Consider the following 13,076-nt stretch of genomic DNA (forward strand, 5'->3'; position numbering starts at 1 on the left):
GACACTTACCAGATCACTGTTAACTGCCAGCTGACCAGACTGTAAAATGAAGAATAGCAGGTGTTTACACTGTGTAATTTTATAACGCTTTAGCGCCATCTAGTGGCTGTTAGTCTGTATTTGTGTATAGACTTAAGAGGTTGGGAGTTCTCGTAATAGTGTTTCATTTACTGTTGTTTGAGCCAAGATTTTTACACCACAACACAATACATCGACGACACAAGTGTATCTCAATTGTTTTCTTATGGTTATTTTAACATTTATGTATAAATTTAACATTTTATTTAACATTTATTTAAACATTTGAGCCTGTAAATTATTACATATTACACATTTAAACCAATTCAACAGGGTGCAATGACTCTGTACAAAGCACAAAATATCTTGCTGTGTATGTAATGTATTATGTTTGAATCCATGTGTGTTTTTCTATTGCTGGGCACAGATGACATTACTTTAAGAAATTATTCACTTTTAAGTCTTATGGTAACCTTTCCTTATGATGATATCTGTCTATCTATCTATCTATCTATATGTGTACACACACACACACACACACACACACACACACACACACACATATACATACAGTACAGGCCAAAAGTTTGGACACACCTTCTCATTCAATGTGTTTTCTTTATTTTCATGACTATTTACATTGTAGATTCTAACTGAAGGAATCAAAACTATGAATGAACACATGTGGAGTTATGTACTTAACAAAAAAAGGTGAAATAACTGAAAACATGTTTTATATTCTAGTTTCTTCAAAATAGCCACCCTTTGCTCTGATAACTGCTTTGCACACTCTTGGCATTCTCTCGATGAGCTTCAAGAGGTAGTCACCTGAAATGGTTTTCCAACAGTCTTGAAGGAGTTCCCAGAGGTGTTTAGCACTTGTTGGCCCCTTTGCCTTCACTCTGCGGTCCAGCTCACCCCAAACCATCTGGATTGGGTTCAGGTCCGGTGACTGTGGAGGCCAGGTCATCTGCCGCAGCACTCCATCACTCTCCTTCTTGGTCAAATAGCCCTTACACAGCCTGGAGGTGTGTTTGGGGTCATTGTCCTGTTGAAAAATAAATGATCGTCCAACTAAACGCAAACCGGATGGGATGGCATGTCGCTACAGGATGCTGTGGTAGCCATGCTGGTTCAGTGTGCCTTCAATTTTGAATAAATCCCCAACAGTGTCACCAGCAAAACACCCCCACACCATCACACCTCCTCCTCCATGCTTCACAGTGGGAACCAGGCATGTGGAATCCATCCGTTCACCTTTTCTGCGTCTCACAAAGACACGGCGATTGGAACCAAAGATCTCAAATTTGGACTCATCAGACCAAAGCACAGATTTCCACTGGTCTAATGTCCATTCCTTGTGTTTCTTGGCCCAAACATCTCTTCTGCTTGTTGCCTCTCCTTAGCAGTGGTTTCCTAGCAGCTATTTGACCATGAAGGCCTGATTGGCGCAGTCTCCTCTTAACAGTTGTTCTAGAGATGGGTCTGCTGCTAGAACTCTGTGTGGCATTTATCTGGTCTCTGATCTGAGCTGCTGTTAACTTGCCATTTCTGAGGCTGGTGACTCGGATGAACTTGTCCTCAGAAGCAGAGGTGACTCTTGGTCTTCCTTTCCTGGGTCGGTCCTCATGTGTGCCAGTTTCGTTGTAGCGCTTGATGGTTTTTGCGACTCCACTTGGGGACACATTTAAAGTTTTTGCAATTTTCCGGACTGACTGACCTTCATTTCTTAAAGTCATGATGGCCACTCGTTTTTCTTTAGTTAGCTGATTGGTTCTTACCATAATATGAATTTTAACAGTTGTCCAATAGGGCTGTCGGCTGTGTAGTAACCTGACTTCTGCACAACACAACTGATGGTCCCAACCCCATTGATAAAGCAAGAAATTCCACTAATTAACCCTGATAAGGAACACCTGTGAAGTGAAAACCATTTCAGGAGACTACCTCTTGAAGCTCTCTTGCTTTGCACACTCTTGAATGCCAAGAGTGTGCAAAGCAGTAATCAGAGCAAAGGGTGGCTATTTTGAAGAAACTAGAATATAAAACATGTTTTCATGAAACTTGAATATTTCATTCAAAATATTCAAGTTTCATTCCATATATTCAGACTTTCATTCAAAATATTCAAACTTTCATTCCATATATATAATATTTTCCTAAACGGCATGCCATAATATATATATATATATATATATACATACACACATATGTATGTATTTATGTATGTATCTATCTATCTATCTATCTATATATATATGTATATCTATATATATCTATCTCTCTCTCTCTCTCTCTCTCTCTCTCTCTCTCTCTCTCTATATATATATATATATATATAGATATATACACATATATTAGAACTGTGGATCGATTAAAATATTTAATCAGATTAATCGCATGATTGTCCATAGTTAATCGTGATTAATCACAAATTAATTGCATAATTTTATCTGTTCTAAATCTACCTTAAACAGATATTTTTCAGGTTTTTAATACTCATGTCAACATGGGAGTAGACAAATACTTGCTTTCTGCTAATGCAGCATGTTTATTATTATTGCAACGATGACAAATACTGTCCAGAATCTCCAAGTAATAAAAGATGTAAAAAATAAATAAATAAATAAATAAAAAATAAGGTGCACATAGTAAAAAATAAAAAAAGGCTGAAATTATAAACTCAAGCCCAACAAATAACAGATGGGCATAACTGCAACATTACATTGTAATGATGTAGCCACCCATCTGGCGACCGCTGTGGAAAGTTTACGGGTGGTAAGGGTGTCCACTGGCAGGGTTGCCAACTCTCACACATTGGCCGTGACAGTCACGCATTCAGCCTCAATCTCACGCTCTCACGCTCAAGAGAGAAATCTCACGCCAAATCTGACTTGTTTTCTATTGTAAATTTTTCCACTCATCACGTGTACTCATTTGTGACAATAAACAAGCTCAAGTCTTACATCGGTCAGGTCAGGTCTGCCGGATCTCACAGTTGCCGCTCTGGCTGTCAGTTGGACACTTTCTGAAGGAGGAGGAAGTTACCTCCGGCCAGCACCGCGGCTAGAGGTAACTTCCGGCCGGTGCACCCGGTCTGCCGGATCTGACAAGTGCGCCACGCACACAGACTGCCGTACTTTCATTATAAACCGACTTTTGTTTATACGTGGTTGCAGCATCACAACTGACAATGACACAGACAACACGGTTGATTAGGGTTGGCCATTCGCCGGTAATCGTGCTGTGCGCATTAAACAACTTTGCAGAGGCAGGAGGAAAGTTGCATGATTTCACTTCCTGATTTCTCAAACTATGGAGTGGGCAAAGGTTCAAACACCACCGCATTAATCACCCGTTAAAAAAATTGTCACCGTTAAAAGGATTTTGCGTTAATTAGTTCATAACGCGTTAACTTCCACAGCCATAATATATATATATTCACATATATATTTAACAGTATATATACAGTATACATTATATGAATACTGTATATATGCATGTATGTATGAGAAGACAACATGATAATAATGATAACTGCCTTTGTTCTTCAGGCACTGGTAACATCTGGCTTGATGACTTGGGGTGCACTGGCAATGAGAGAAGTATCTTTGACTGCCCACACAATGGAGTGGGTGTTAACAACTGTAACCACGGTGAGGATGCTGGTGTGCAATGTATCTAGACAGTCAGCATCTACGACCACCAAAACCAAGAGCGACACAGGACGGGCCAACAGGCAACACAGGCAGGATGAGGAAACAATGCATCACCACTTGACTACCAGGAAATGCAGACACTGAAAAACATGTGCATACAGATACAGACACGCACACACACATACAAATGTGCTCTACAGACACACCTCTCCAAAGATAAGAGCAGAGAACAGAGTGCCCTCATGATGTTCACAGCTGGATCTCCCTCCATATTCACAAAACACACCATAGAAAACTGCATACCAAGCTCCACTTAACTTCATTAATCAAGACATTAGTTTAAATGCATGACACTGTACCATAAGCAAAAGATTATGCAAAAAGCTTTTTATTTCTGTACATCATGTATGCTGAATGAAAGTTACAAAAAATTCAAAGTTCAAAAATCAAATTTTGCTACAATAAAATACTCCATCTTTCCTTGGTTTCCCAACTGTGGACTGTGTCAGTTACTACTTTTCAAATGCCTTGCTGCCACCATCATCCCTTTAAGCCCCTGCTTCGGTTGGTCTGTCTATCCCTCCCCTCCATTTTCCCTCTTTTGCCGTAAGCAGTGTGCTTGCCATCACCTCCCCTCCATCACACATCTCCAGAGCTGACTTTGCATGGGTCAGCAAAGATGAAGAGGGCCAAGGACAGGAATCGTGCTGAGGAGCGATTTCTGCCGCAGCCGGTTCTGTGCTGCTCCACAGTCGTGTGGCATCTGCACTTCAGTTAACATATTCCACTGATGTGGGCAATACTTGATTTGACATACATGATATCACTCTTGTTAGCACAAATTATTGTATTTTATCTCCTGCCATGGACTGGGCTACTGATATTTCTGGATTTCAAAACTCACTTTGCAGTTTGTATTTCAAGACATCCTCCCCAAAAGCCCTGTTTGCATTGGACTGCTATTATGTCAGGACGTCATTCAATGAAGCATCCCATCCTCTGCATTTGGAAGTGACCAGTACCTCAACTACAACTTTACAAAGTCATGATTTTTACAGTTAGTTAATTTCTGTTGTATTGATGCAAAACTTGATGTTTGTGCAGAAAATTAATTCAAAACTTTCCTATAGATTTCCTATAGATTCCTCTACTGCCAAATGCTTCTTGCAGAAGATGAATAAATCACATGCAATTTAAGAATAAAATAGTTAAGTTCACATGGGGTTAGTATTATCAGAGGTCCTCAGTCTTCACCACAGAGCCTGAGAAAAAATGGAGAAAAGTTCTATGGATGTTGTTGCAATTCCTGCAAGTTGCCGACAGAGGTCAATAAAGGTCAGAGATTAATATCAAATTCTTTAAAAAGAAAAAAAGAAATGCTCATTTAATCATCAGCAGTTGTGCTGATCGATGAGGGGTTGCAAATTAGAATGCAGAGTAATACGTTTAATATCATGAAGAGCTCCTGCAAATGGATTGGCCTCCGTGAGACACCGCGGCATCATTAAGATACGACTCAAATGCTCACTTCCAGGCCAGGCGAGCGAGGGCTTGATTCACAGCCCATCCGTCTGCCTGCTTTTCCCTTCGGGGGACAGCGGCCTGAGTCACATCGCCATCATCTCTCCTTAAAAGCAGCACGCCTCTCTCCCCTCCCTCCATCTCATTCCCACCACCCTTCTGTCCATGCACAGGAGAGATGGCTGGAGAAAGGGAGCAGGCGAAGCGTATTAAAACTACAAAGAACTGATTATCATTCAGCAGCCTTGTCACTCCGGTCCTCCCGGGGTTCCTGCTCTGGGTGAAAGCTGGAAATAAACATGAGGGGGGTCTCTCTCCGTTGTTCATTAGCCATACCAACCCCAGGTCACCCAGGCCTGCTCCCTGGCCCCAAGACCACTGTCTATAATTGAGGGCTGGCGCAGATAAATAAATGATAGGAGCGAGGGAGGGGGTCGAGGAGAGGAGGAATGGGTAATGGGTAATGAGTGTGCCCTCACTGTCCTCCTCACCTGTGTGAACCACCACGGCACTGCCACAGACTCTCTGAGTAGCAGAGACGTTAAGACGGATATTCATAAGCCATTACTGCACATTACTGGGGTCCTCTGAGAGCCTCTGTGCTGTAGTGTGTGTGTGTGTGTGTGTGTGTGTGTGTGTATACATATATAAATGTAAACTTAAGTGAGCACTGAATAATGCACAATAAACACAGTACCCAGTAACAAATAAACTTGTTGTACCCTACCGATGATGCGGTCATAGTTTGTGCTGTTCATTAAGAAGAAGCACCATCTCTCCAAGTTTCATTAAATCAGCCCGGTGGGTTGGCAGCGACGACCTTTCAAAGTTTTAAATCTCAACTTTATATCGTCCCTATCGGGCCACTAAGTGTCCATTTTTAAACCGAGTGAACACAGTGGCGAAATGCATCACCCCAAGTTTTGTCAAAATATTGCACAGAGCATGGCAAGCAGCGGATTTGTTTTGTAAATCTCATTTCAGTCCAATTTAGCAGTCCCTCCAGGATTTTGTGGATTTTTTTGGGCTCTGTTGCAGCCTAAAGTGATCGACTTGATTTCACAGCAGCTTGTCTGGAAAGAGGTGTGATACATTTTGTGAAGTTTTTTGGGGAGGGTTCTTTATTTATTTATTTATGTATTTTATGAAATTGCAGGAACAAGTGAAAATTTAAAAAAAAAAAAAAAAAAAAAAAAAAAAAAAGTTCCAATTATTTATTTATTTATTTATTTATGTTTGGTATACATTCATTAAAAGTCCAATGCAACATGTTCCAGTGAGAATAAAACAGTACTGTTCTGAATGTTAAGTAATCTTAATAATTTTACCGTACAACCTTAATTCCCCCAGTAGCCTGCATATTGTTTCAGCTCATTTACCTTTAACTATTTGCTCTCTCTCCTCTGCCCCACTCAGTGACACAGGCTCTCCATTTCTGACTTCATTACACATCCAAATTGATGTACTGAAAAAGCTTTTACGTCATTTTTCAGCATTTTATTTGATTCATTCAGGACTTTCTACAGAATCAGATCCAGCAGACTCTGTCTGGTAATTTGTGTTTGAGACGCTCTCCAGGTGTGCTTTGGGGTTAAGATGTGTTGGTCACCTGATGACATTGGTAACACTTTACAATAAGAGTACAACAATTAACGTTAGTTAACGTTACTTAATGCCGCAATGGTTAATTAACTCTTAGTTCATGATTATTATTATTATGGCATTTACTAATGTTAATAATATCTACAATAATCCTTAAATAACATATAAATTAATACCTTGAACGGCATTAGTACATGATTCTTAGACACATTAGTTAATGGTTAGTTAACTATTACTTAATGTTTATTACCTGTAACGTAATGTTTATTATGGCATTAACTAACGTTAATTGTTGTACTCTTATTGTAAAATGTTACCATGACATTTGTTTGTGTTGCACTTTAACGTTGCAGCTATGCAAAACAATTTATGCCTGCTTTCATGCAAAACATCAGGGAAATGCCTCAACTCTCTGCAATTTTTTGTCAGTAATTGTGAAACATTCATGTCAGACATGTCTGTAATGTGGACAACCAAAACGATTCCTTCATTGTATTACATACAGTGTACTGCGGGCATTTCTATAATACATGTACATATCAGTCCCTATTTTATGGTGAATATTTTTGTCCAGTGTTTCTCTTTTTCTTTTCTTAATCATATTTTCCAAAATGAGGAAGTTTTTGGTTTCATTTTTGGTGAAACTCGCGGGAAATAATGATGACTGGTTGAATTTGCTGGAAGGGTTGTGACAATTAATCAAAATTGCAATGTCACACAGATTTCAGGGTGAATTTGCATTGTCTTCTTCTTGTGATCACGAAATTGTGTAATCCTGGACGGACTGACTTTTGGTGCAGGCCTGTCAAAGTTTTAAAGTTTGAGTTTTAATTAGAACGCCTCCATCAGGCCAATCAGTGTTTTTGCAATGTTCTTAATGGCAAGGCGACATTGCCAAAATGCATCGTACCTCAAAGTTTCATCACAGTTGGACTGGTGTTGTCTGAAATATCATGTCTGAGTCCATAATTTTGACCTTTAACAATAGCAACCCCATTTTTGATGTCATTCTTTGAAGGTGAGAACACAAACCAAACATGAATCCTGCCTGCAGGTAGTTCAAAACCAGACTAGTGATGGCAGAGAAAGCACCTGCAGTGCCTCATTTAACAGAAACAATTCACCTCACTATTCCTTTAAAGAGTAGGGGACAAATCATTTTCTGTATTTGTTAACAGTTTTCTACCATATGATTGTATCTTCAAATATCACAAACACTATTCATGAATGGATGGCACATCGGTGACACTGATGAATCAATAAGTGATTCTGTCCTCAATTACATCACTTTAATAGCCTATAATTCTTATCACTGGAGCTGTCTTTATTTTTCTGCAAAAACAAGCAGAAATTACATGGAGACAGTTCACATTTTGGATCTTTTTTTTTTTATAATCTAGCTCAGGGCATGACACATACTGCTTCTCTGGTATTTTTGCCTGAATCAATGTCTGAACTTCAAAAGGAAGGCACATGTTGTGGTTTTAGTAACCTATCGTGACAGTTCTTGACCTTGTTTATGATTTGTCAGTGCTTTTTTTCCCTGGCTCTATGCTCTGGCCAAGGCCTGGGGTGCCCCTCTCTGTGTTTTTGTTCCTCTTTTGTTGCCTGAAGTGGCTTCTTCATCATTCAATTTGGCATGGTACATTTTTCACGCCGTAGAACATTTCTCCCCTTGCACTCTTGGCTTTTCCGGAATAGCTCTTTTGACTTTGTTTCATGGCCATTGGACAATACATTGCCCCTAATTTTCTCACTAAGCGCTGTTTAGAAAGCTCTTTGTTCACCGTCCAGTTCCCCTATAATGTCTGGAGTCAAACTCAGGCAGCTTTCCCTGGGCACAAAGAGCCACTCATGGAATTCCTTCAAGCTGAAGGCACACATTGGCTGCGGGCTTTAATTTTCATCTCTCTCGGAGGGCATATCACTCAGTGACCAAGTAAACACTGCACACAGATGGCAGCTTTTTCATCCTCCACCTCTCTCATTCATCATTACCTCCATAAGTGCCAGGGATAGGATAAATAATCAGCGGTAAACACTTGACAGTATGAATTCATAACCCCGATGTTCCAGAAAGAAGAGCATTATTCTCTCCTTTCAGGACAATAGACTGTCAAACAGACATTGCACTGAGAGGTGAGGTTGCTACTGTGGTAGCAGCTTAGTCAGTGACAAGACGGCGTCCGTGGGAGCGAGGCCAGCTGGACGCTCCTGCAGCGGCGCAGCGCCGTCCGGACGACAAATCATCGATCATCCTCCTCCTCCAGCTGAGGGCCCTGCAGAAGAAGACAGGGTCAGGCCTGCGCTCTAAGACGGGCTCAGCCAAGAGCCATCAAACGCTGACAGTACCCACCATGCCACGCATGCCAAAGGACTGCCCGGCATAGTGTCAAGGGTAGCAGAGCTCCTTTGTGTGTGAGGGGATGAGTGGTGGTTTTTTCTTCTTTATTAAGAGTTCCTAATGGGAACTCCTGTTCACCTCGACTTTTCTATGGGTTAAACACATGCTATATCCAACTACGTTTATTTTTGCATTCAAAACCACGAGAATACTGCTCATGAATTCTTGCAGCAATACTCAAAATAATCCAAATCTTTTTATCAGCGGGTAAAGTTGCATTAGGCGGGCTCCACAAAGACCAGTGATACTGGTTTTCCTGCCCGTGTTATGCAGGGACATGGTAGTGTAAACAAGGACAGTGTCACCACCAATACTTATCTATGGCACACAACACTGTCCACTCCAGTTAATTTATTCCCACAAGTGTTTTGGATTCGCAAACGCAGGACATTGTCTCCATCCTAATGATGCCCTTACACTAACATTCAAGTCAAAACCACTGAGTAAGTGTTTGACTCAAGGGACAAGTTAGTTTAAATGAGGCCCAGTGTGGGTGAAATACAGATATACACTTTGAGTACAACGTACATAAAGCATTGTTATTAAAGGACCACACCAGTGATTTCTGAATGTTTGGCACTTTTACAATTCAAACATATTGTACATTACAACAAATTTGCAAAATGCAAATAAGATGGTGGTACTAAATATTTCACAACATATAATCAAAATCCCTCCATTTCAACAAATCATCTCATCAAATTTGAAGTTTTGATTGAATCGTCAACCAATAATGTTCTGCTTCTGTGGCTAAAAAAAAAGTTGTCAACATTCATAAACCACTGAGCTGATAATTCACTTGTGTAAAGCAAACTTTTCCAGCACAGAGACTGTTTGCAAGATTAATCAGTAATTCAGCAGTTTTTATGGCCACAATTTTTTATGGTCATTTTGATTAAAAACCACCAAATTGACAATATTGTGGCATTGGTGCTTTTTGTCTTCTGGGTTAGGCGTACTGACAACACAGCCTGTGAATTTGATGTTGTTAGTCAGTGAACAAGGACTGTAGCTCACTGCTGTCAGATGCCCCCTGAATGCACCATCAGGATTTGTTCACATCACTGTACCCCAATTCCAAGCTATCAAAACCCAACAGCGCTGCTGCTTTTAGGAAAACTAATGTGGACGACTTTATTACGGTGATGGAATACTGGTGTGAAGAGAGTTTGAAGTCTCTTAAAGTTCATTTTCATATCGTAGGGAATGGAGACCAACAGCGGGACAAAGGGTAGGAAAAATAATACCAGAGCTATAAAATACAATTGCTTGCTTTGGGAAAAGATTAGTAGAAAAGTGAAGCATATACATTTTGTAAATATTACACTATTAATGCAAAAGCACTGTTAAAGCCCTTGAAGAGCAGGTTATAAACATAAAGACAACTCAGGCAAGCTGTACCATGGAATATCGCATTTTGGTCAGCTTTAGCCTCAAGTATGAACGTGTTTAACCTGCACAGATCCCAGCAAGAGTTTGATGGATGGTACCATGCAGAAGAGGACCAAGCCCAACCCCTTTGGTTTATATGAAGTGCAGGTTTAACATCAACCAAAGCATCCTCATTATGACTGCGTGTAGAAAACATATTTATTTATTGACTAATGTGGCATGACAATCAGCTTGACACTGGCAGACTAGATTTGCTTTTTTGTCAGTATACTGCACACACATTTGATTTCATATATCGATGAAAAAGCAACTTGACATAATATTTATGGGTTTATATTGAACATAAAAACATAAAAGCAGATCGCAGTTTCACCAAAAAGCATCCTGTCAAGGTGAGCTGAATTAGGAAGTGAGGAGAGTGTGACAGTGAGAAGACCTATCAGTTTAGGAGTTTCCCAGCTAGTCTGCCATGTATCATTATAGTGAAGTTCCCTTCAGATTTTCAGTATTGGTGCTGGCAGTCAAATAGCAATGTCAATGTCAAAATATGCTACCTGGTAAAATTCTAATGCAGAGTACCCATGTCTTTATTTTAATGTTGAATCAGGCAGAGTGATTTTAATAGCAGTGATTTTTACTTAGTGGTCACTGTGACTGAAAGTGATGCAGTGATGAGACATATACCAGCACTTCATGAAGGGTGTGATAACAGACATTAAAGGGGTTTATTGGTGGACCAAAGGTTCATAAAGAGGGCTTATAGGGATACAGTTTCAGATTTCAGTCCTTGTAGTGTGAGATGAAAATCTTGGTGGGTAAAATGCGTCAGTCAGGCCCTGCCCTTGCTTGTACAACTGCTGGCAAAGTGCCTTTGAACAAGGCACTGAGCCTCCACCCACTACAGTGAAATTTCACAGGAGCCAACAGTAGAGGCCGTCGCCCAAGCTGTTGATCCAAATAAAAATACACCCTCAGACAGATGGCCTGATTAAATAAAGGTTAACCTCACCAATTTCCTTGTCCACTCTGTAGCGGATTAGGATGAAATACTCTTGAGCAGGTCACAGCATCAGTGGAGGGAAAACAATAAAATACTGTGTGACAGTAAGAAAGACAAAGTGTGCCTGCGTTTAAGCACCAAGAGTAAGTTCACAAATAAAACAGAGGAAGGATGGAAAGAGCAAAGGAAATTGAGATGTGTGGAGTGTCAGAAAAGGAGGAGGGATGAAGGAAAAGCAGAGACACGATGGAGTTTTATACCTTGGATGTGACTTTTTATGCATGCACAACCGAGCTTGGATTTAGACAGCCGCCGGAATATTCTGGACTGTAAACAGCCATACGCTGATGTATGTAACAATATAGGTTTCAGTGTGAAAATACATATTTTAATAACATATTACCATTTTAAGAGCCTGTTAAATATAAGACATTATTTGAGTAAAGATCTTTATTGCAAAAAGATGTGAATAAGCCATAAATTATACAACCAGAGGGCGGAGCTGGAGGCAAAAATAATATTACTGTTTAGGTTAAACCTCGATAGGCCAAAGAACTACAGTTTTTTGGAGCACAAATTAGATAGGCAAACTTACATGGCAGTGGCAAAAGGCTGTTAAAATACAAATAATAATATGGAAATTACTTCTTTTTTCATTAATTCATGACATTTACAATCTTACAAACCATCACCAATGAAAGTGTCTCTGTGTGTATGTGTATTTCTGTCTATATATATGTCTTTGCGTGTCATTCTACAAAGTTTGGCCATGTTACGTGAATTTCTTTAGAAGTCATGCACCTTTTTGTTCAAGGCCACTCCCACTGCCACACCCACCTTTTGCCAACTGCCATGAACAGTTAATCAGCCGACCTTTGACTCATGACAAACCTTTCCACAAACCTTTGTGCAAGTCTGTGAATCCATTTGTGCCTTTTTGCGATAGGCCACTCCCATTTCCACACAGCCTTTTAGCCAACTGGCATGAATTCAGACTCCTAAAGTGAAAGTTGTGGCTGCCAAACAGTGGGAAAATTTCTGTGGACTGACTGACTGACTGACTGACTGACTGACTGACTGACCGACAGAGCAACAGAGTGAGCTATAAAGCTGCTAAACACTGCTAAAAAGATAGGAGAGAATTTATTTGGCTTGGTGGCCTGGCAGTGTCTCTGGAGATGGCACAGCTGGTAGAAGTGGAACTGGGGGCCAAGATTTGGCTTCCACTGCCTATGAGCACACACAGACACACACAGACACACACACGCACACACACGCTTCCACACACTTCCACACATGTCAGTTCCCTTGCTCTTCCACTGCCCACTACCTACATGAGATGAAAAAATAACCACTGCCAGTGTCAAGATTGCATAACAGTCAATTAACACCACTATCTTTTACCCCCGAATGAAAAGACTGTGGGCGACAGCAACAGAGCTGGCGGTGGCGACCATCTTATGCCACATAAATTAACCCC

General features: G+C 40.4%; 1 protein-coding gene across 2 annotated transcripts in view; it reads left to right on the forward strand.

The window, feature by feature from the left end:
• marco (macrophage receptor with collagenous structure) overlaps nt 1-11,668 on the forward strand; it is a 52,572-nt gene extending 40,904 nt beyond the window's left edge. Inside the window, exons 11-12 of one of the 2 annotated variants that reach the window (XM_030081456.1) lie at nt 3,573-3,706; nt 11,657-11,668. In XM_030081456.1, the coding sequence (XP_029937316.1) occupies nt 3,573-3,703 (131 nt within the window). In that variant the 3' untranslated portion in view covers nt 3,704-3,706; nt 11,657-11,668. Of the gene's footprint in view, nt 1-3,572; nt 3,781-11,656 lie in introns of those variants that run through there. The other variant, XM_030081457.1, reaches the window with a different exon arrangement.
• Nucleotides 11,669-13,076: the final 1,408 nt, after the last annotated feature.

Source organism: Myripristis murdjan, chromosome 21 (assembly GCF_902150065.1).
Source record: "Myripristis murdjan chromosome 21, fMyrMur1.1, whole genome shotgun sequence".
Classification (NCBI taxonomy): domain Eukaryota; kingdom Metazoa; phylum Chordata; class Actinopteri; order Holocentriformes; family Holocentridae; genus Myripristis; species Myripristis murdjan.